The sequence below is a fragment of the Opisthocomus hoazin genome, chromosome W, assembly GCF_030867145.1.
Source record: "Opisthocomus hoazin isolate bOpiHoa1 chromosome W, bOpiHoa1.hap1, whole genome shotgun sequence".
In the NCBI taxonomy this organism is placed as follows: domain Eukaryota; kingdom Metazoa; phylum Chordata; class Aves; order Opisthocomiformes; family Opisthocomidae; genus Opisthocomus; species Opisthocomus hoazin.
Genome location: NC_134453.1, coordinates 38,344,760 through 38,365,911, shown reverse-complemented (window position 1 = coordinate 38,365,911; position 21,152 = coordinate 38,344,760). Strand labels below are relative to the sequence as shown.

At 43.6% G+C, this 21,152-nt stretch overlaps 1 protein-coding gene across 2 annotated transcripts in view; it reads right to left on the bottom strand.

Moving 5' to 3' along the window:
- Window positions 1–488: 488 nt before the first annotated feature.
- The window catches only part of LOC142365680 (E3 ubiquitin-protein ligase UHRF2-like), a 144,736-nt gene continuing 124,072 nt past the window's right edge, over window positions 489–21,152 (bottom strand). For both annotated transcript variants that reach the window (XM_075446731.1, XM_075446730.1), the window contains 6 exons: window positions 18,850–19,012; window positions 7,251–7,388; window positions 6,318–6,441; window positions 5,776–5,936; window positions 3,205–3,303; window positions 489–1,558 (listed from right to left, as the gene is read on the bottom strand). In XM_075446731.1, the coding sequence (XP_075302846.1) occupies window positions 1,412–1,558; window positions 3,205–3,303; window positions 5,776–5,936; window positions 6,318–6,441; window positions 7,251–7,388; window positions 18,850–19,012 (832 nt within the window). In that variant the 3' untranslated portion in view covers window positions 489–1,411. The remainder of the gene's footprint in view (window positions 1,559–3,204; window positions 3,304–5,775; window positions 5,937–6,317; window positions 6,442–7,250; window positions 7,389–18,849; window positions 19,013–21,152) is intronic.

The window sequence follows — 21,152 nt, the reverse complement described above, 5'->3', positions numbered from 1 at the left end:
TACTTAGACAGCCATTTTACTGTTCACTGTGCTGAGATCCCACAACATACAATGCTAACAGGAAGGAAGGGCTCTCTCCTGCAGCAGGTCCCAGGACTCCTGCTCTGTTATGTAGAGATAGGGCTTGTCTCAAGCACAGGTGTGAATAGCTGCACCTGTAGCACAAGCACTGCTATAGGAGAAATATATATCTGATATTTAAGACCCTGAATCAGGTCAGATTTTTTTCTTAAGGCATGGTTGGGAAGGGGGGTGGCATAGTGGCTTAGAAATTCATTTGAGCAAACATTCTTCTGTTTTCTTGATGAATGAATTAAGGTATATGAAGACTCAAGTTTGAAGAATAAGAACCCTGCCTACAGAAAATATTCTGTAGTCTGAAAAAAAGTATCTTAATTTTAAATGTCAGAATTTGACAAGTTTGGATAATACAAAACCCACAAAATTAGCAACATTTCTGAATCATAAAATATTTAATAATGTATATTTTGGGGGAATATATTGTATATAAAATTTCAGGTCACCGTATGAAGCAATTTAAACCCTTTTCAAGCTAGCACTGTCTTCAATGCTGTATAGATTTATTGCCACTGATACAAGACCTACTAAAAGCATACATTTTAAACTAATACAAAGGTGGCTTTTTCATATGATTTTTTTGTACACAACTACTGTCTTGAATATCCACTAAGTGCAAAAAACCACAGATCACTTTACACTACTGTAGCAACAATGCATTCATATTGTTCATTAGTCCTTAGTAGTCAGCTTGCATAAGATATAAGAAAAAGCGGTGAAGCTCACAAAAATAGGCTAAAAGTCAGCCTGTTCTTGCAAAAAAATACACTATAATGGAAGAAAGGCAAAAAAAGGACTATGCACACCACAAATTTTGCTGTTTTTTAATCCAGCTGACTTAAGTGCTGTTTGTTTTTTGTTGTTTTATTTTGGATGTTTGGGTTTTTTGGCTTTTTTTGTTGAATCAAACCACATAGACTAGACACAAGTAAAGTTAAGAAAGCAGTGGGTAGCTAAAATTTTATGAACTATTTTTCCTCCCCACAATTTTTTTTCTTCTACCTGAGGTAGTTACAAAAACCAAATCATAACTTAAGCACCAGCTAGAACTCGCCACTTAGCCCTAAAGCTTCTGGTTTGGGTTTTTTTCCCTCCCTTTAAAAATTATTTGTCAGCTCACTAAAACTACCTTTTATGTTGAAGACAGCAGAGATTTAGAGTTCTCACTACATGAAAAAAAGATGATGATGGGGAGGAAGAGGATTAGCTGTTTCAAAACGTGACAATAGATTCGCTTCCATCAAGCTGGCTGGTTCACTGTTGACTTTTAGATGTTTATTCTCCTTTACTGTCTATAAAGTCAACGGGAGAAGTATAAAAGGATTTGAACACATCATCGTCCTTTACTGTAACCAGGGAAGAACTGATCAAGTAGTGTCTGCAGTATCTTGTTAGGAACCATGGTGTAGCTCTTTCCAAGGTCATAGCGGCAGGCAGGACAGGTAAAGACTTCAGCTCGGAAAGAGCGCTGTAAACAGCTCTAGGGCATACAAAGACAAAGAAGTAAAAGTGTTACAGCTTTTACTTTACATTGAAAATTTAGCTAGCAAAAGTTTTGCAATTACTAGAAACCAAAAATGCAGTTTCCCACATTTCCAGAAACAGCAAGTTCTTACTGAGTTTTCTTGCCATATTTCTGCTTTAACAACTGAAATGATGTACTGGGTCTGGTTGGGATGGAGTTAATTTTCTTCATAGCAGCCTGTATGGTGCTGTTTTAGATCTGTGACTAAACCAGTGTTGATCATGCACCAATGTTTTAGCTATTGCTGAACAATGCTTGCACAGTGTCAAGGCTTTCTCTGTTTCTCATTCTGTCTCCCCAGCAAGTAGGCTGGGGATGGGCAAGACGTTGGGAGGGGACACAGTTGGGACAGCTGACCCAAACTGACCAAAGTGATACTCCATGCCATATAATGTCATGCTCAGGAATAAAAACTGGAGGGATGGTCTTTCCAAAGTAGCCATTGTTCGGAGACTGGCTGAGCATTGGTTTACTTGTGGGAGGTGGCGAGTGAATGCCTTTGCATCACTTTTTTTTCTTTTCTTTTTTTTCTCTTCACTTATTAAACTGTCTTTATCTCGACCTACAAGTTTTTCTCACTGTGGGGAGGATTGAGCGAGTGGCTGGTAGGTGCTTATTTGCTGGCTGGGGTCAACCCATCACAAAGGACTTAACCAAAAAATCTTCTTTAGATTAGGAGGCAAAGCATTGAGTTTGTCAGGAATTAAAAGTGTTACTACTGAGATACTTCATTTTCCCTAATGCATTCCTGTGGATCAGTCCACAGTTTCTTTCTAGCATTTCTGTTAGTGCTGTAAGTATTCCAGAGTTTCATTTCAAGGTGTAGCTGAACATACAGGTGTATAGCATTTTATCTAACAATCCATAGCTACTTCATCTTTATGACAAGACTTAGTGTTTAAGCCTCAAAGGCATGAGTAGAATAAAATAGGTTTCAGACTACGGTATCTAAAAGATGATTATTAATGTTGCCTTTTTGTTTGCTTGTTTGTTTTCCCAGACTTCAGACAGTCCAAGCATATAAGTTAAATATGAAAATTTTATGAGGGCCAATCTTTGCCCAAACAACAACACTGTCTGTCAGTCTATACCTTAAAACAGTAATTGGATGTTACTTTAGTCATTGATTGCTTTAGATTCTATGCTTTGAAGTTGTTGCCATTAATCAGTCTCCATATTTTTTCACCACTCTATATATTAACCCCCTCATAATACTTTACCTCTATGTAACAAGCAGCTCTTTGAAGGAGCAGTCTTGCTCTGTTCTCATTTCTTAACTACATAAAATTAACTTAATCTTATTCTACCAACATCTAGCTCCTGAAACAAACCAATCTCTATCATAGCTCCACTAATTACAATGGAATGATAAACTTGATACATCACGTCTGTAAGAAATTATACTAAATACATTTCCACCAATTTTTACATAAAATTAAGATTCGTTATATGGCAGCCACACAACTGGAAGCAAGCACGTTACATTTCTTGCTCAGACTGCTAGGCAATAATTATTGTCTTCCTAAAATATATGTTGGTTTTGGTGATTGGTGTCTCAGGGTCAAGAACACAGCCCAGAGCAATACAGGGATTATTCTTACTTTACAGACATTGTGGAGACACTCTGTTGTCACTGGCTGGTAAACTAGCTCCTGACAGCAGACACACATAAAAGATTGTTCCAGTTTCTTCAGGAAATTCTAGTATAGGGCAAAATAAGAGCAAAGCAGAACTATTAGAGACACATTCACAAATATGCAAAAAAAAGGGCATTTTTATTTAAAATTATTAAAATTTTCTTAAAACTAATTTGTCTAACTACTGTAATTATTAGCTATATTTAAATTATAAATTCACAGACCTAAATTGAGTAAAAAATTTGGTCTTCATAGCATTTGGTAAATGCAGAGATAGATTCACGAGATACTTGTTAGACATCCTTGTTACTCTTCCCAAACTCGCAGTTAGCATGGTCTAATAATGTTACACAGCTGCTAGGGGTTGTTAAATCCAATATTCAGTGTGATAGGCCAGCTTGACATTGCAAAGATTGCTTACACTGAAACTTTTCTAGTGCGATCTTCAGGTCTCAGTCCAAGTTACAGATTTCCTTCCAAAGCCTACCACCATTACTCCTATATTCATGGACATTTACATAAAGACATTCCCACACCCTTTGCTATTACCTCTACCTATCTTCTGCTATATTATTATTGTTCACAGCTTCTTGTTCATTCTTATTTCCTCAGAAGTGAATCTCTATTGTGTTCAGTGCAAAGTATACATTTAATAAATTATTTTTATTGCATTAAAAATTTTTGGAAGTATCATCTTATATCTTCACATCCATGAGAAGTAGTGTGGCTAACAAAATATTTAGAAAGCAAGTCCATGAACAATTAATTTCCCTGCTTTTCCAGAAGTCGGAGAACTAAGGTTTTGAAGGTTATTTGATTGTATGTTATTATCATTAAAAACAAAACTGAGGGCCCATCAGGCCTGATTCTTAGCACAAGTCAGAGAATTTGGAAACTAATATCTGTATTTATTGATCATCACTAGAATTTTGCACATCCGTGATGGGTAAGTGATTGCTGTTGCTCTGCAAAGGGAAAGCAAAGTACTGTATACCTCTTTCACTAAGAAATTCACCTCTGCACATGCTGGAGGTGTTTAACTGGTTTCTTGAGTCCTCACTCTGAAATACACTGCAATCGGTAAAAGGACCTTCCTGTTTTTCAGTCTTTTCAGAGCAATTCTGAAGAATGTGAGATAAATTTTGTGCCATAGATTTTACACATGCAAGCATGTTTGCAGAGACCTTATTCTCTGGTATTTCAGTAGTCTCAAGCATACTCCCTCAAGTATAGAAGTGCGAAAACCAGATCTAAAGTTACTCAAAATACAGTTCTTTTCAATAATTTTAATGGCCTCAAGTTGCATCAGGGGAGGTTTAGATTGGATATTAGGAAAAATTTCTTTACTGAAAGAGTGATCAGGCATTGGAATAGGCTGCCCAAGGAGGTGGTTGTCACCATCCCTGGAGGTGTTCAAAATCCATGTACATATGGCACTTCAGGACATGGTTTAGTAGGCATGGTGTTGTTGGGTGGATGGTTGGACTTGATGATCTTAGAGGTCTTTTCCAACCTTAATGATTCTATGAAAATATCAGATTCATCTCAACCCAAAACTTATAATTGAAGTGGAAAGGTTGTTTCAGGGATTAAGATTTACATTTTCATTGCAACTATCTAATGGTAGTTGCGTGATTCCCATTAAAATTTCTATATGGCTATCACCAAGGGCAATCAAAATTATGGGCAGGAATCTATAGGAAAATAACTTTCTAGTAACTGGATTTCTCTTAAGATACTGTTTTCTGTTGCTTTAGAAACACATATCTACTGTATTTTGTCACATAACAGTTGAAAGTCTAATTACAAACATTGGACAACCCATAGATAAAAAACTTATAACTTTACGGTATCAGCTCCTATAGAAGTGCAGTACCATTATAGCGATAGTAATACTGTAAGTGGAAGAACAAGGAGTTTCTGGATGCTTTTTCTGTAAGAAGCAAAGTAAATAGCCCCTGGCAATTCCCAAATAAAGTGATTTTGTACATTCATTTTTAAGGCATCCCTTCTCCATCTAATATTTTGTTCTTTCACTGACTTTATAGTGACCTTTACCATTCTGATATCTTGATTTCTTTTTCTTCTGCAAAACAGCTAGAATAACTATGAATTGGAACATCAATAAAGCTAATTATTGTTCAAGGACATAATATTTTGGAGGATATTCCATCAGAGACTAATAAAAAAAAATTCACAGGTGTCTTCAAACTTGAACTATCCTTGCTATTTTCTTGACAGCTGGGGGAGGGAAGTATTTCCTCTTTTTTATTTAAGATTCTCTCTATAGTGAGTGGAATAATCTGCTAAACTTGAATCAAAATATTTTCATTTGGTATCTAAGTCTCTATATGACGGTATTTCTTCTATCTCCTTAAGTGAATGAAATTACATGCCCCATCAACTGTTTCTAAACAGATAGTATGCATTCAGCAATTTTAAGCAAGTGAATTAGGTTTTAACAAAGCCTCATTTCTCCTAACTATATATAAATAAAGGTTAAAAATTAGTAATTTAAGCAAGCTGCAAGCATACTGGTCCTTCCTTAAGAGAAGCAAGTACTTCATCCCACAATTTCTGGTTCATACAGTCTTCTTTAATCAGCCACTGCTGTTGCTGGGTCAGTTGGAAAGCCTCTCCTTTCCCTCCATCTCCCATTCTCATGGCTTTGGATGTATTTTTAGTCTCCTCTGTACCTGTTTAAAATTATGACAAGATACAGTAACAGCGGTAGTCTGAACTATTAAAAAGGGAAGACAAAATTATACCTAGAAAGCTAAAACATGAATCAAATCTATGTAATGATGCTATAATGCTCCAATTCAAATTGTCCAGCTTTATTTTGAACTATAGATCATAACTATATAGAAGATTGTTCATTTTTCTGTGAAGTTTAAGAAAAAGAAACCTTACAAGTATGGAACAGCACTATAAGATCCCCAGCTTCCCATTTTATTACTGAGCACTTCTCACTTCACATTTGGATTACAAATGACTTTCAACTTCCTTGTAGTTTTCATACTATTGGCTTGTATATAACTTGACAGAGTTCTAACACTAAAAATAAAAAGAAGTACCATCATCAATTGTCCTTTTCTGGTTTCCGTTGCTCTGGTTGGTTGGCTCCTGTTTCGCAGTTTGCTTCTTAACCTTATCCTTTTTCTCTTTACTAGCCATGGCTTCCAAATAACCTTCTGGATACTAAAAAAACCCCAAAAAAAGATTTAAAACAAAATCCACTGACATCTGGGAATTCCCAAATACTGACAAGTCTATTTTCTAAAAGAATGTAAGTTCCTATGACTATATATTGAAATAATATTAAAATATTTTTAAAACCCTATCTAAACAGGAAAGCTTTTAAATTAATATATTTTTAGAAAACTGTAGTTAAGTCAAAGGATCTGATCTAGAATAGATTTTATTAAAAGGCTTCTTATATCCATATCTACAACTCCAACTACACAAATCAGAAAGCTAAAGTTGAAGATGATGTCATGTAGCAAAACAACCCATCCAAAGGAAATGATTGGTTTGCTGAGGGAAAAAAAATGCTAGTTTGATTCTTCCTATCTGGCACAAATTTCACAGTGCGAAGTCCCTGTCTGAAATATTGTCTATAATAGTTCCTCAATCATAGGTTACAATTAGAGAAAAATACATAAAAACATATATACTTTTTAAATTCTAAGAGACTCAACTATTACAAGAATTGCTTTCATAAATCTTATCCAGAAGAAATAAGGATCACAAAACTGTTTTCAAAGTCATTATTTTCTAATCCATATATAAAGAGTAATTTCCTGTTAAGGCAGAAAGCTTCATCCACAATTCTTTCTGCTTTGATGATATCATAGTTTTTCAAATTACAGATGATCCAAAATTTTTTTTATACTAGACCCTGCCTCATTGCAGTATATGAAAAATGGGGCTTAAATTTAATTCACAATCCTAGTTTTAAAATATAAGACTCAATTTACTTGAACAAAATATCAGAGCAACTTTGTGACCTGTACACGCAGACCCAGTTTCTTTGACCGTTCCATCCCTTCTGAAGTCCAAGGTGCGGGTTCAATATCATCTCTCCTCAGAAGATAGCGCCAAACTAAGAACCCACATTTTCCAATTTCTGGCCAATATTTTACCACCTAAGGATAAATAACAACAGGTTTATGTTGTTGCTATCACAGTAGGTCCTCAAATCTAATTTAAGAAATTCTACCCAAAAGTTCAACAGATATTCTGCTAAGTAGTCATTATTTTACCACAAGTCAAACACACGCAGGTAGTCATATTCTATTGGCTCAAGGCAAAGAGAGGAAATTTGAATGATATGTTACTATTTTGAAGTATCTCTTCTTTCAGCTGGGAAATGTTTGCATTTTTGATAAATACAATGCTGTTTTAGAAAATGCACATCTTTATTCCAGCTACTGAGAAGACATTAAGTGTATGAAAAGCCAGAAAGGGAGCTGGAAGGAGTGAAGAAAACAATTTATTTCCAGGGATGAATGTGACTCAGTGAGGACACACAAAAACAGCTTACATACTCAACTTAAAATATCCTATTATATACATTGTGTTCTATCACTGCTCTGAACAGAATAATAGAATCATAGAACAACTCAGGTTGAAAGGGACCTTGAAAGATCATCTGGTCCAAACTTTCATGAGAAAGGGAGACTAGATGAGATTATCTAGCACCCTGTCCAATTACATCTTGAAAACCTCCAGCGATGGGGACTCTGCCACATCCCTGGGGAGGCTGTTCCAGTGAATGGTTGTTCTCACTGTAAAAAATTTCTTTCCTATATCAAGAGGGATATAAGTTATACAAGGTATGAGAAATGTGTCTTATATTCCTTATACTGAGGGATGGGATGCCATCCAGAGGGACCTGGACAAGCTTGAGAAGTGGGCCCGTGTGAACCTTGTGAGGTTCAACAAGGCCAAATGCAGGGTCCTGCACATGGGTCGGGGCAACCCTCAGTATCAATACAGGCTGGGCAGAGAATGGATTGAGAGCAGCCCGGCCGAGAAGGACTTGGTGGTGTTGGGGGATGAAAAACTGAACATGAACCGAGAATGTGCTCTCGCAGCCCAGAAAGTCAACTGTATCCTGGGCTGCATCAAAAGAAGGGTGGCCAGCAGGTCGAGGGAGGTGATTCTGCCCCTCTATTCCACTCTGGTGAGACCCCACCTGGAGTCCTGTGTCCAGCTCTGGAGCCCTCAGCACAGGAAAGACATGGAGCTGTTGGAGCGGGTCCAGAGGAGGGCCAAAAAAATGATCTGAGGGCTGGAACACCTCTCCTATGAGGAAAGGCTGCAAGAGTTTGGATTGTTCAGCCTGGAGAAGAGAAGGCTGCGGGAAGACCTTATTGCAGCCTTTCAATACTTAAAGGGGGCTTATAAGAAATATGGGGACAAACTTTTTAGCAGGGCCTGTTGTGATAGAACAAGGGGTAGTGGTCTTAAACTAAAAGAGGGTAGATTTAGACTGGATATAAGGAAGAAATTTTTTACTCTGAGAGTGATGAAACACTGGAACAGGTTGCCCAGAGAGGTGGTAGAGGCCCCATCCCTGGAAACATTCAAGGTCCAGTTGGATAGGGCTCTGAGCAACCTGGTCTAGTTGAAGATGTCTTTGCTAATTTCATGGGGGGTTGGGGTAGATGACCTTTAAAGGTCCCTTCCAACCCAAACTATTCTATGATTCTATGATTCTAAGATGAAACCTGTCCTGGTGCAACTTGTACCTGTTGCACCTTGTCTTTTCCATGTGGATCCTTGTGAAGAGTGTACGGCCTGACAAGCACTGAGTGGTATGATCAAGTCTGTATCTATCTCTGCTAGTAACGTCCCTGTGGATTCAACCCAGGATCCAATTTGCCTTTGTTGCTCCAGTGGTGCACTGCTGACTCATGTTCAGCTTGTTGTCCACCAGGACCCCAGGTCCCTTTCAGCATGGCTGCTCCCTGGCCACACAGATCCTAGCCTGTCCTGTCTTTTGTTATTCTGACTCTGGTGCAGGATTTTGCATGTCTTTGTTAAACTTCATACTGTTCTTGCTAGCCCAGTCTTTCAGCCTGTCCAGGTCGGTCTCTCTGTAAGATGGCTCTCCCTTCTGATGTGTTCACCTCACCACCCAGTTTACTGTCATCAGCAAACTTGGCAAGGGTACTTTCAATCCCATCAACTAGATCATTTATGAAGATGTTTGTATCGGGTCTGGATGGGATGGAGTTAACTTTACCCATAGCAGCCCTCATATTGCTGTGCTTTGTATTTGTAGCTAGAAGGGTCTTAATAATAAACCAATGTTTTGGCTACTGCTGAACAGTGCTCCCCACAGCATCAAGACTGTCTCTCCAACATCTCCCCACACCCTGACCCCAAAGGCCAGTAGGCTGGGCAAGAGGGCAAAGAGGTTGGGAGGGGACATAGCCAGGACAGCTGACCCAAACAGACCAAAGGGATATTCCATACCATATGACATTGTGCTCAGCAATAAAAGCTAAGAGAAAGGAGGATGAACAGGGGGCTTTTGTTACTAAGGCGTTTCTCTTCCTAAGTATCCGCTACACGTACTGAGGCCCTACTTCCCAGTAAGTGGCTGGACACTGCCTGCTGATGGGAAGTAGAGAATAATTTTTTTTTCCTTTGCTTCCATGCATGGCCTTTTCTTTTCTTTATTGAACTGCCTTTATCTTGATCCATGAGTTTTTAATCTTATTTTCTCCCCCTGTCCCGCTGAGGAGGGAAGTGAGAGAGCAGCTTGGTGGGCACCTGGTGGCCAGCCAAGTTCAACCCACCACAGTCCTTTGTGGCACCCACTGTGGGGCACAAGACAACAGCTGTTTTCAATTGAGCATGCTATAGCTATAGTAGTTATTAAGTGGCAAGCTTCTATGCAGGTCATGGAGTTTGCTGGCTGCAGTTCTTATCTCTTTGTATTGCTGAGCTTAGGAACATGGTAATACAAGCAGTGGCCATGTGCTTTGCCCTGGCATTGATGCCTTTATTGTGCTGGGGGAACTGTCTTGTGGAGAGGATGAGGGAATACATCTCCCTCTCCCTACCCAGGATTGATGTGGGTGGTTTTATTATGCAGGCTCCCGAGGTCCTTGTTCACCCTTACGTGAGCTGCTTAATACTACTAATTAACATGGTTGGATTATTCTTGGGTTTGTGGAATCTGGTCTCGTCCTGGTGTAAGAGAAGACAACTTTTGGATGAGTTGATACTGAAATGTGCCCTGAAGCAGCTGGTCCCTGGGTGGCAATGTATGTGGAAGGATTTGGGCAGGTGCCTAGGGCAGTTATCACCTCCCATAGCCCAGGACTTTACACCTGAACAGGCAAGTAACCATGTTGAATTGACATGCCACCTGACAGAAGGGTGCCTTGCCTACCCCAATGAAAATCAGCAGCTTCTAGCACTGTACTGGGGCTTGGCCTGTGCCTATCAAGCCACCTTTCAGCACTATCAGAGGACTGTGGCTGAGGCAGGGACCCAAATCACCTCTGAGAATGTCATGATTGAGACTGGGATACAAACTACATCTAAGAACATGATAGTTGAGACAAGGAACCCAAATGCCAACTACAGTAATTGCCCCAGTAATGAAAAAGAAACAGTGGACAAGGAGAACAACGGGTCCATATCATCAATTAGTAAGGGAGGAGGAGGAAGGGGCTGATCAGGAAGCCGGTCCTTCAGCAAAGAAACGGGAGGAGGAAGTGAGAGAAATCAGACAAGAGGTGTAAACTACCCAATCTCTGATTTGAATGAACTTCGAGACATGCAGAAAGATTACAGCTGCCAGCCAGGTGAGCGGATTGCTGCCTGGCTGCTCCGATGCTGGGATAACGGGGCCTACAGTCAGCAATTGGAAGGTAAGGAAGCCCAACAGCTGGGATCCCTTGCTAGAAACTGGGGAATTAGCAGAGGACTTGGAAAAGAGTCAGAAATTTGCAGTCTCTGGAGATGGCTCCTCTCAAGTGTTAGGGCAAGATACCCATTCAAGGAAGATCGAGAAGCAGAAGATCCCCTGCCCTCTCACCACCAGGCAGAAGGAGAGGACCTGAGAGACAGGGGGGAATGGAAATGGGCCCCTGCTCGGAGTGGCGGGCGAACCCCCTCCTGGCCTCCCTCTCCACCCCAGGTGCCCTTACGCAATGGTATGAGGCTATGGAACCAGAGGGCCAGGCAAATGACAAGGCAGACGAAGGCCCATGCACGGGGTTGCCCAGAGCTAGGCAGTCAGCCCCATGCATCACGACTGCCTCCACAAAGACAAAAAGAAGGGTAATTGTCATAGGCGACTCCCTTCTGAAGGGAACAGAGGGCCCGATATGCTGACCGGACCCATCCCACAAGGAAGTCTGCTGCCTCCCTGGGGCTCAGGTGAGAGATATCACTAGGAAACTCCCTGGTCTGGTAAGCCCTCTGACTATTGCCCACTCTTAGTTGTTCAGGTTGGCAGTGATGAGGTTAGGGACAAAAGCGCACGGGCAATCAAAAGGGACTTCAGGGCTCTGGGGCAACAGGTTAAGGGATCAGGAACACAAGTAGTGTTCTCCTCTATCCCTCCAGTGGCAGGGGAAGATGCGGGAAGAAACAGGAGGAGTCAACAGATCAATACCTGGCTCCAAGCCTGGTGTCATAGGCAAAATTTGGGGTTCTTTGATCATGGGTCAGTTTACATGGCACCAGGCCTGCTGGCAACAGATGGGGTACACCTGTCGCAAAAGGGGAAGAGGATCCTAGCTCAGGAGCTAGCAGGGCTCATTGATAGAGCTTTAAACTGGATTGGAAGGGGGAAGGGGATAAAACCAGGCTAGCTAGTGAGAAGCCTGGGGGTGGCAACTCAGCTGCTAGTGGACAGTGCGCTAGCAAGGACCTTCAGTCTGCTGAGTCAGTGAGGGTACAGAACAGGGAGCTGTGCAGCAGCAATGGAGCAGCTTCATTGGGGGCTCAGCTCAAATGCCTTTATGTAAATGCACATAGCATGGGGAATAAACAAGAGGAGCTAGAGATGTGCACACATCTGTGGGACTATGATATCATCGGCATCATGGAGACATGGTGGGATGGCTCCTATGACTGGAGTACTGGGATGGGAGGATACAGGCTCTTTAGGAAAGACAGGCAGGGGAGATGAGGAGGAGGTGTCGCCCTCTATGTCAAAGAGCATCTGGAGTGCATGGAGCTCCGCCTGGGATTGGATGAGGAGCCCACAGAGAGCTTATGGGTCAAGATTAAAGGCAGGGCAGGGACTGGCAACATTACAGTGGGAGTCTGCTACAGGCCACCTGACCAGGACGAGTGAGCGGATGAGGCCCTCTATAGGCAGACAGGAGAAGCCTCACGTTCAAAAGCCCTGGTCCTCATGGGGGACTTCAACCACCCTGACAGCTGTTGGCAGGACAACACAGAAGGGCACAGGTAATCCAGGAGGTTTCTGAAATGCGTTGAGGACAACTTCCTCCTCCAAGGGATAGAGGAGCCCACGAGGAGAGGTGCGATGCTGGACCTTGTTCTCACCAACAAGGAGGGATTGGTGGGGAATGCGAAGCTCGAGGGCAGCCTTGGCTGCAGTGACCACGAAATGGTGGAGTTTAAGATCCTTAGGGCAGCGAGGAGGGTGCGCAGCAAGCTCGCAACCCTGGACTTCAGGAGAGCACACTTTGGCCTCCTCAGGGATCTGCTTGGTAGAATACCATGGGATAAAGCCCTAGAAGGAAGAGGGGCCCAGGAAAGCTGGTCAGTATTCAAGGATCACCTCCTCCGAGCTCAGGAGCGACGCATCCCGACCAAGAGGAAGTCAGGCAGAAACGCCAGGAGGCCTACATGGATGAACAAGGAGCTCCTGGCCAAACTCAAGCAGAAAAAGGAGGCCTACAGAGGATGGAAACAAGGACAGGTAGCTTGGGAGGAATACAGAGAAATTATCCGAGTAGCCAGGGAGCAAGTTAGGAAAGCTAAAGCCCTGACAGAATTAAATCTGGCCAGGGATGTCAAAGGGAACAAGAAAGCCTTCTATGGGTATGTCAGTGATAGAAGGCAGACTAGGGAAAATGTGGGCCCTCTCCAGAAGGAAGCTGGAGGCCTGGCTACCCGGGATGTGGAGAAAGCTGAGGTGCTTAACAACTTTTTTGCCTCAGTCTTCAACAGCAAGTGCTCTAGCCACACCGCCCAAGTTGCAGAAGGCAAAGGCGGGGACTGGGAGAATGAAGAACCACCCACTGTAGGAGAAGACCAGGTTTGAGACCGCCTAAGGAACCTGAAGGTGCACAAGACCATGGGGCCTGATGAGATGCACCCGCAGGTCCTGAGGGAACTGGCGGACGAAGTTGCCAAACCACTCTTCATCGTATTTGAGAGGTCGTGGCAGTCTGGGGAGGTCCCCACCGACTGCAGAAGGGGCAACATCACCCCCATTTTTAAAAAGGGAAAAAAGGAAGACCTGGGGAACTATAAGCCAGTCAGCCTCGCCTCTGTGCCTAGCAAAACAATGGAGCAGATCCTCCTCGAAACCATTCTAAGGCACGTGGATAACAAGGAGGTGACTGGGGACAGCCAACATGGCTTCACCAAGGGCAAATCGTGCCTGACCAACTTGGTAGCCTTCTATGATGGGGTTACAGCATTGGTGGACAAAGGGTGGCCAACTGACATCGCCTACCTGGACTTGTGCAAGGCATTCGACACTGTCCCACATGATGTCCTTGTCTCTAAATTGGAAGGACATGGATTTGACAGATGGACCACTCGTTGGATAAGGAGCTGGCTCGATGGACGCACTCAAAGAGTTGTAGTCAATGGCTCAATGTCCAGGTGGAGACCAGTGACGAGGGGTGTGCCTCAGGGGTCGGTACTGGGGCCGGTGCTGTTCAATATCTTTGTCGGTGACATGGACAGTGGGACTGAGTGCACCCTCAGCAAGTTTGCTGATAACACCAAGCCGTGTGGTGTGGTTGCCACACTGGAAGGAAGGGATGCCATCCAGAGGGACCTTGACAGGCTGGAGAGGTGGGCCTGCGTGAACCGCATGAAGTTCAACAAGGCCAAGTGCAGGGTCCTGCACGTGATTCAGAACAATCCCAAGCACAAATACAGGCTGGGCGGAGAGTGGCTCAAGAGCAGCCCTGAGGAGAAGGACTTGGGGGTACTGGTGGATGAGAAGCTCAACATGAGCCGGCAATGTGCGCTTGCAGCCCAGAAAGCCAACCGTATCCTGGGCTGCATCAAGAGAAGCGTGGCCAGCAGGTCGAGGGAGGTGATTCTGCCCCTCTACTCTGCTCTCGTGAGACCCCACCTGGAGTACTGCATCCAGCTCTGGAGCCCCCAGCACAAGAAGGACATGGATGTGTTGGAGCGGGTCCAGAGGAGGGCCACGAAGATGATCTGAGGGCTGGAACACCTCTCCTATGAGGAAAGGCTAAGAGAGTTGGGGCTGTTCAGCCTGGAGAAGAGACGGCTCTGAGGTGACCTTATAGCAGCCTTCCAGTACCTGAAGGGGGCCTACAGGAAGGATGGAGAGGGACTTTTCACAAGGGTGTGTAGTCATAGGACAAGGGGGAATGGCTGTAATGGCAGATTTAGATTAGATATTAGGAAGAAGTTCTTCACCACGAGGGTGATGAAACACTGGAACAGGTTGCCCAGAGAAGCTATGGCTGCCCCCTCCCTGGAAGTGTTCAAGGCCAGGTTGGATGGAGCTCTGTGCAACCTGGTCTAGTGGAAGGTGTCCCTGTTCATGGCAGGGGGGTTGGAACCAGATGATCTTTAAGGTTCCTTCCAACCCTTACCATTCTATGATTCTATGATCTTGCAAATAACCAAGGAATGGGGACTACTGATGATGAAGGCATTCAGTACCTGAGAGAATTAGTGGTGCTGGAAGTCATCTGTGGTGACCTAGACAATGACAAGGTCTCCAAAGATCCAGAGGAGGTCCTATGCATACAGGCTATGTGGAGTAAGGTGGTCCAAAATGCCCCAGCATCACATTCTAACAGCTTGGCAACAATGTATTACCCAGATATGGATACACCAACTGCGGAGAGAGCATCTTCCTGGCTCCAAAATTTTGAAGAAAATCACTGCCCCTCCTCATCCCTGCAGGCCAGTGCCTTGTCTGTCAGGGGCACCCCACAGAGTCAGTCCCCTCCTGCCCTGGTCAGAGGGAAAGGGAGTCCCAGGTGCATGACACATGGCACACTCTGGTTCTTCTTGCTTGGTGGGCACCTGGTGGCCAGCTAAGGTCAACCCACCACAATGCTGAACAGCGTGGGGCCCAGTATCAATCCCTGGGGGACCCCACTTGTGGCAGGTTGCCAGCCTGAGTAAAAAACATTGAACACCATCCTCTGAGTGTGACCTGTTAGCCGATTTCCTACCTACCTTGCAGACCACCCACCCAATCTGTATCTTGCCAGTTTGTCCAGGAGAAGGCTGTGGGAAACAGTGTCGAATGCTTTGCTGAAGTCCAGGTAAATAATATCCACTGCTCTCCTCATGTCAACAGAAGATGTTATTTTGTTGTAGAAGGTGATCAGGTTAGTCTGGCAAGATTTGCCATTGGTAAATCCATGCTGGCTTTTCCCAGTCACCTGCTTCATTAGGTTTGTGATAGTTTCTAGGAGGACTCGTTCCATTACTTTCCCAGGGACTGAAGCAAGACTAATGGGCCTGTAGTTTCCTGGGTCCTCTTTTGGGCCCTTCTTGTAGATGGATATGACATTTGCCTTCTTCCAGTCATCAGGCACATCCCGTGATCTCCATGACTTTTCAAATATTGTAGACAGTGGCCTTGCAACAATGTCAAGACACTTTGCCTAACGCCCTGGGGTGGATTCTGTCCAGGTCAATAGATTTATGTGGATTGAGCCCTTGCAAGATGCCACAGACCAGCCCTTCCTCCACTACTGGTAGGGCGATACATGCGTTGTCATAGCTACTTGATCCTGTGATCTGGGGTCCAGCTACACCAGTAAAGACAGAGGCAAAGAAGGTATTGAGAACCTCTGCCTTGTCAGCATTATTAGTAACTAGTTTCCCTGCCCTGTTTAGTAATGGGCCTATGTCTTCCCTGTGCTTCTGCTCACATACCTGAAGAACCCTTTCTTGTTGTTCTTGACATCTCTGGCCAATTTCAGTTCTAGCTGAGCCTTAGCCTTCCTGACTGCATCTCTGCATTCCCTAGCAAGGTTCTTGTAGTCCTTGATGGCTATTTGGCCACCTTTCCATAGCAGGTATGGTGCTTTTTTTGCCTTTAAGCACAGCCAAAAGCTCTTCATTAAGCCAGGGTGATCTCTTGTTCTGCCTTCTTCCTTTCCCTTTGTAGGGGATGGACTGTTCTTATGCTTCCTCACAAGTTCCCACAATGTTGTGACTGCTGTATTCGAAGCTACCATTGGTAGTTCAATTGTCAAGTAAGTCTTGGTTTGTGAGCAGTGAATATAGCAATGCACTGTTCCTAGTCAGCATGTCCAGCATCTGCAGCAGGAAGCAGTCCTCAATGCATTCCAGGAACCTGATGGACAAATTGTGCCCTGTCGTATTGTTTTCCCAACAAATTTCCGGGTAACTGAAGTCACCCATGAGGACCAGTTTCTGTTGGCCTGACACTTCCTTGAGCAGTGTCCTGGGTTTGGCCAGGACAGGGTTAATTTTCACTGGAATCCAGGAAGGGGCACAGGGCGGGCTGACCCCACCTGGCCAAACAGAGCAGGGTATTCCATACCATGTGCCATCATGCTGGGTTCCGGTGAGGGGGGAGCGGGGCGGGGGGAACTCTCTTGCAGCTCGGGAGCGCGCAGCGGCGGCGGTTCGGGAGAGCGGCTCTCTGGGTTGTGCGGTTTGTGTTGTGTTTTCCCCTTATCTGTATCGTTGTTGTTCCTGTTCCCTTTGTTTGCTGTTCTGTTAAACTGCCCTTATCCCGACCCACCAGTTTCTGCCTGTTTTCTTTCCATTCTCCTCCGCACCCTGTTGAGGGGAGGGGTGGCCGCGTGGCGCTTTTGTTGCCGGCCGCAGCCAAACCGTAACAGCAGCCAAAATAAGGTTTCATCAGCCTCGTCATCCTGACTAGTAGATTGATAACAGATGCCTACCATAAGATCCCCCTTGGTGATGATCTCTCCAATCTTGATTTGATAGAATCAAGATAGGCATTTGACAGAACTTTTGTGGTCTCCGTAGCTCACCTCCATACATTCAAATTTGTCTTTTACGTAAAATGCAACACCAGCTCCTCTTCTTCCATTGCTATCTTTCCAAAAGAGCTTGTAGCCATCCATTGTGGTCTTCCAGTCGTGTGAGTTTTCCCACCAAGTTTCTTTGATTCCTATGACATCATAACTCTCAGACTGGGCAGGGAGCTCCAGTTCCTCCTGTTTGTTGCCCAGACTACTTGCATTGGTATACATGCACTTGAAGTGGCTGGACTTGCATTGGTACTTGCATTGGTGAGCACTTGAGGTGGCTGGACTTAGGGTTCTTGCCTTTGGAGAGCGTTGGAGAGCATTCCTCACATCCCGGATCTCGGCTCCAGGCAAGCAGCAAACTTCCCATGACTGTATATCAAGCTGGCTGATGGGTATGCCTCCATGCCTCTCAGCAGAGTCACCCACTACTAGCACTCGCCGCTTCCTTTTGCAGCTTTTAGTATGTGCTGCTGGTGCGGTTTGTCTCTGTGAATCTTGCTCATTGGTTTTGTCTGCTGCCAAGAGTTTGTATCTATTGCTGGTTGGTACGTATGAGGAAGGGGAGCGAAGTGATATCCTGTTGCCATGAGTCACCAGAGACCATGACACCTCCTTCTCCAAGGTGCTGTTTTTTTGTTGTTGAAACTCTTTGTCTGGTAGTCCTTGGAGGTCAGTGCCATGGAGCCCTAGCATTTCTTCTTGCAAAGTCTCAAATATACTCTATTTCTTGTTCCCCCCTCCCTAATACAGCATAGCCTGCTGATTTCCTCCTGCAGCTCCTCCACCTGCTGCCTGAGTGACTCCACCAGAGCACATCTTGCACAGGTGGAGCTTCTACCCTCCTCCACCCAGGAGGCAAGGGTGCAATCTTTGCAACTCTCCACCTGGACAGCAGCTTCCTCCATTGGTCCCAGGCTAGCCTGGCTAGGTAGCCAATTCCTGTCTGCTGCAGAGTGCAGCCCTTGCCTGTTGTCTACCACTATGCTTCTGACAGCCTAAAAGCACTTCCTAATAAGCCCTCCTAATTCCCTAGAGACCTCAAGCTGCTGGGTAGGCTTGCACAGCCACCAGCTAGCTGGGGTTACCATCTCGGCTGCAGCCTAAGCCTGTGGGTGAGCAGAGCAGGAAGCAGCCTGATAACCAGCAGAGTGCACAGTCCTTCCTGCACGTACATCCGTGTGAACTGCCGTGCAATCTGTCAATGCCACAGTTGGAATGGAATGGAATACTTCCATTTTATTTCACTACAGGATGAGGTAGGCTAAACTGTCCTCATGGTAACAAAAGAATTATTCCTTCAAAAGCAATAACGAAGAGCTTGCTATCTAACACAAAGGACTCTTAAAAAACATGTCTTAAGAAAAATGTACTGCTATATATACAGTAAAAATCATAATACCTTGTAAATTCCATCATATCTGTTGCCTTCCTCTGGGGCATATTTGCTGATCCGTCGTCCTTTTGAACTGCGCACTACTCGGACTGGCTTACCAGCTCTCCAGTTCTTAGACTCTGCTCCATTTTTATCATCCAATGGGGCATCACAGTTAAGGGCCAATGCCCTGAAAATCACATTAAATATCTTCGTAAAATAGATTGCTTTATACAACATACTATTGAGAATCAGTGTGACAAGATCAAATTTGTTTGCCTTATCCAATTATGTCTACTAAGCAGAAGAAGAATTTGCAGTGAATTCTTCAGTAGACTGCAATACTGATGGAAGCACTGAGATCAATTCTACCATGTGTGGGAATAGGAATGGTAATACAATATATTTAGTTCAAAATGTTCATGATGAAAACTCAGCTAATATAGTTACATAAAAGAAACCAATCCCTTCAGGTTTAACATTTTTTCATTTTTAGAAATAATTATTTCTCAAGTAACATGGAAGGATTTAAAAAAGTTGTAACAATGGCAAATTATCTCTCTGACTATTCCACATTGCTGCATATTTTTAGGCTTTTAAAGTGTGCATGAATTGATGAACATTACAAAAAAGTAACATGGAAAAAAGTACATAGTGACTATCCAAAAATTTATCTGTAACAAATATTACTCTTTTTAGTCCATTAACTACCTAAGTTTAGGAGGTAAATGCCATGAACTAATTCAGAAACAAGCAAACCATAATGTTGTTCCTTTCTATATATTTTGATCTAGAAGAGTATAGATGGATCATCAAATATTCAGAAAAGAATAAATATCAGTAAAGACCACAAAAATGTTATTCCTTGTTTAGTTGCAGCATCTCCCACATCACGTTAGCTTTAAGAATGGATGAGAATAAGAATTTATATGCATGAGAAGGAAAAAGTATTGGTTTTGGCAGGAAGTGAAAATTTTTATGGATAATCCTTTATCCTTCCAAAAGGAACACAGGGGAATAAATCTCATAGAAAGAGCTGGAATTTCTAAGAGGAACATTATAATAATGTAGAGGAACATTAAGCAACAGTATTTATATTGTCTAAATTTAGCTATTTGGATCTCCATACAACTGATGAGCAGAAGTAGGCTCCAGCTTGCTCTGAGACTCTCCTGAAGCACTCACTTTTATCCACTATTTATATAGGTGTCCTATTCTAGACAGTTGGAGTAAGATAGTATGAATACCTCCCTGACTAAATAGTTTCAACATAAAATATTTTTATAGCCATACATTGATTTGAGTGTGGATGAACAAAAGTCTCCAGAATCAGGTTCAAACCCAACCATGGACCACAAAAGAAACAATGGCACTCAGAAAAATATGGCAAAATCTACATCCTGCAATATACAGAAAAGTAAGGAAAGGTGAAGTAATGCAGGTTTTAAAACTATTTCTTTTGTACAGGCAAAATAAGAAAACATTCTGGACAAACAAAGGAACAATTCTGATTCTATTACATGCAACCCTACTGTCCTCCTTCAATCATCACAAGGGTTAAGAACATTAGACCCAAAGCAAAGACTACCACCAGCCAGTCAAAATGGATAACTGGTAGCAGCACGTTATACTCCATGCACCTCAACTACTACAAAGCAACCAGACACAAACTTTGCCAGCGGCTTTCACAACTATTTGCTGAGAGCAGAGGAACGGCAAGATTAAGGAGCCTAGGTTTTATTCCAGGTTCCAATAAAAAGTTTGTTTTAATGATTAAAAGCCATTATAAACCTGTTTCCCAAATCTATTTTTGTCTCTCTTCTTTCCACGCTCTTGTCTCTGTTACGTCTATCTCCTCCTCCTTGGGGAAGAGTGGCTGGAAAGCTGCCCGGCGGAAAAGGACCTGGGGATGTTGGTTGACAGCTGCCTGAACATGAGCCAGCAGTGAGCCCAGGTGGCCAAGAAGACGAATGGCATCCTGGCTTGTATCAGGAATAATGTGGCCAGCAGGAGTAGGGAGGTGATCGTGCCCCTGTACTCAGCCCTGGTGAGGCCGCACCTCAAGTACTGTGTTCAGTTTTGGGCCACTCACTACAAAAAGGACCTTGAGTTGCTGGAGCATGTCCAGAGAAGGGCAACGAGGCTGGTGAAGGGTCTAGAGAACAAGTCTTATGAGGAATGGCTGCGGGAGCTGGGGCTGTTTAGTCTGGAGAAGAGGAGGCTGAGGGGGGGACCTTATGGCTCTCTACAACTACCTGAAAGGAGGTTGTAGTGAGGCAGGTGTTGGTCCCTTCTCCCGAGTAACTAGCGATAGGATGAGAGGCAATGGC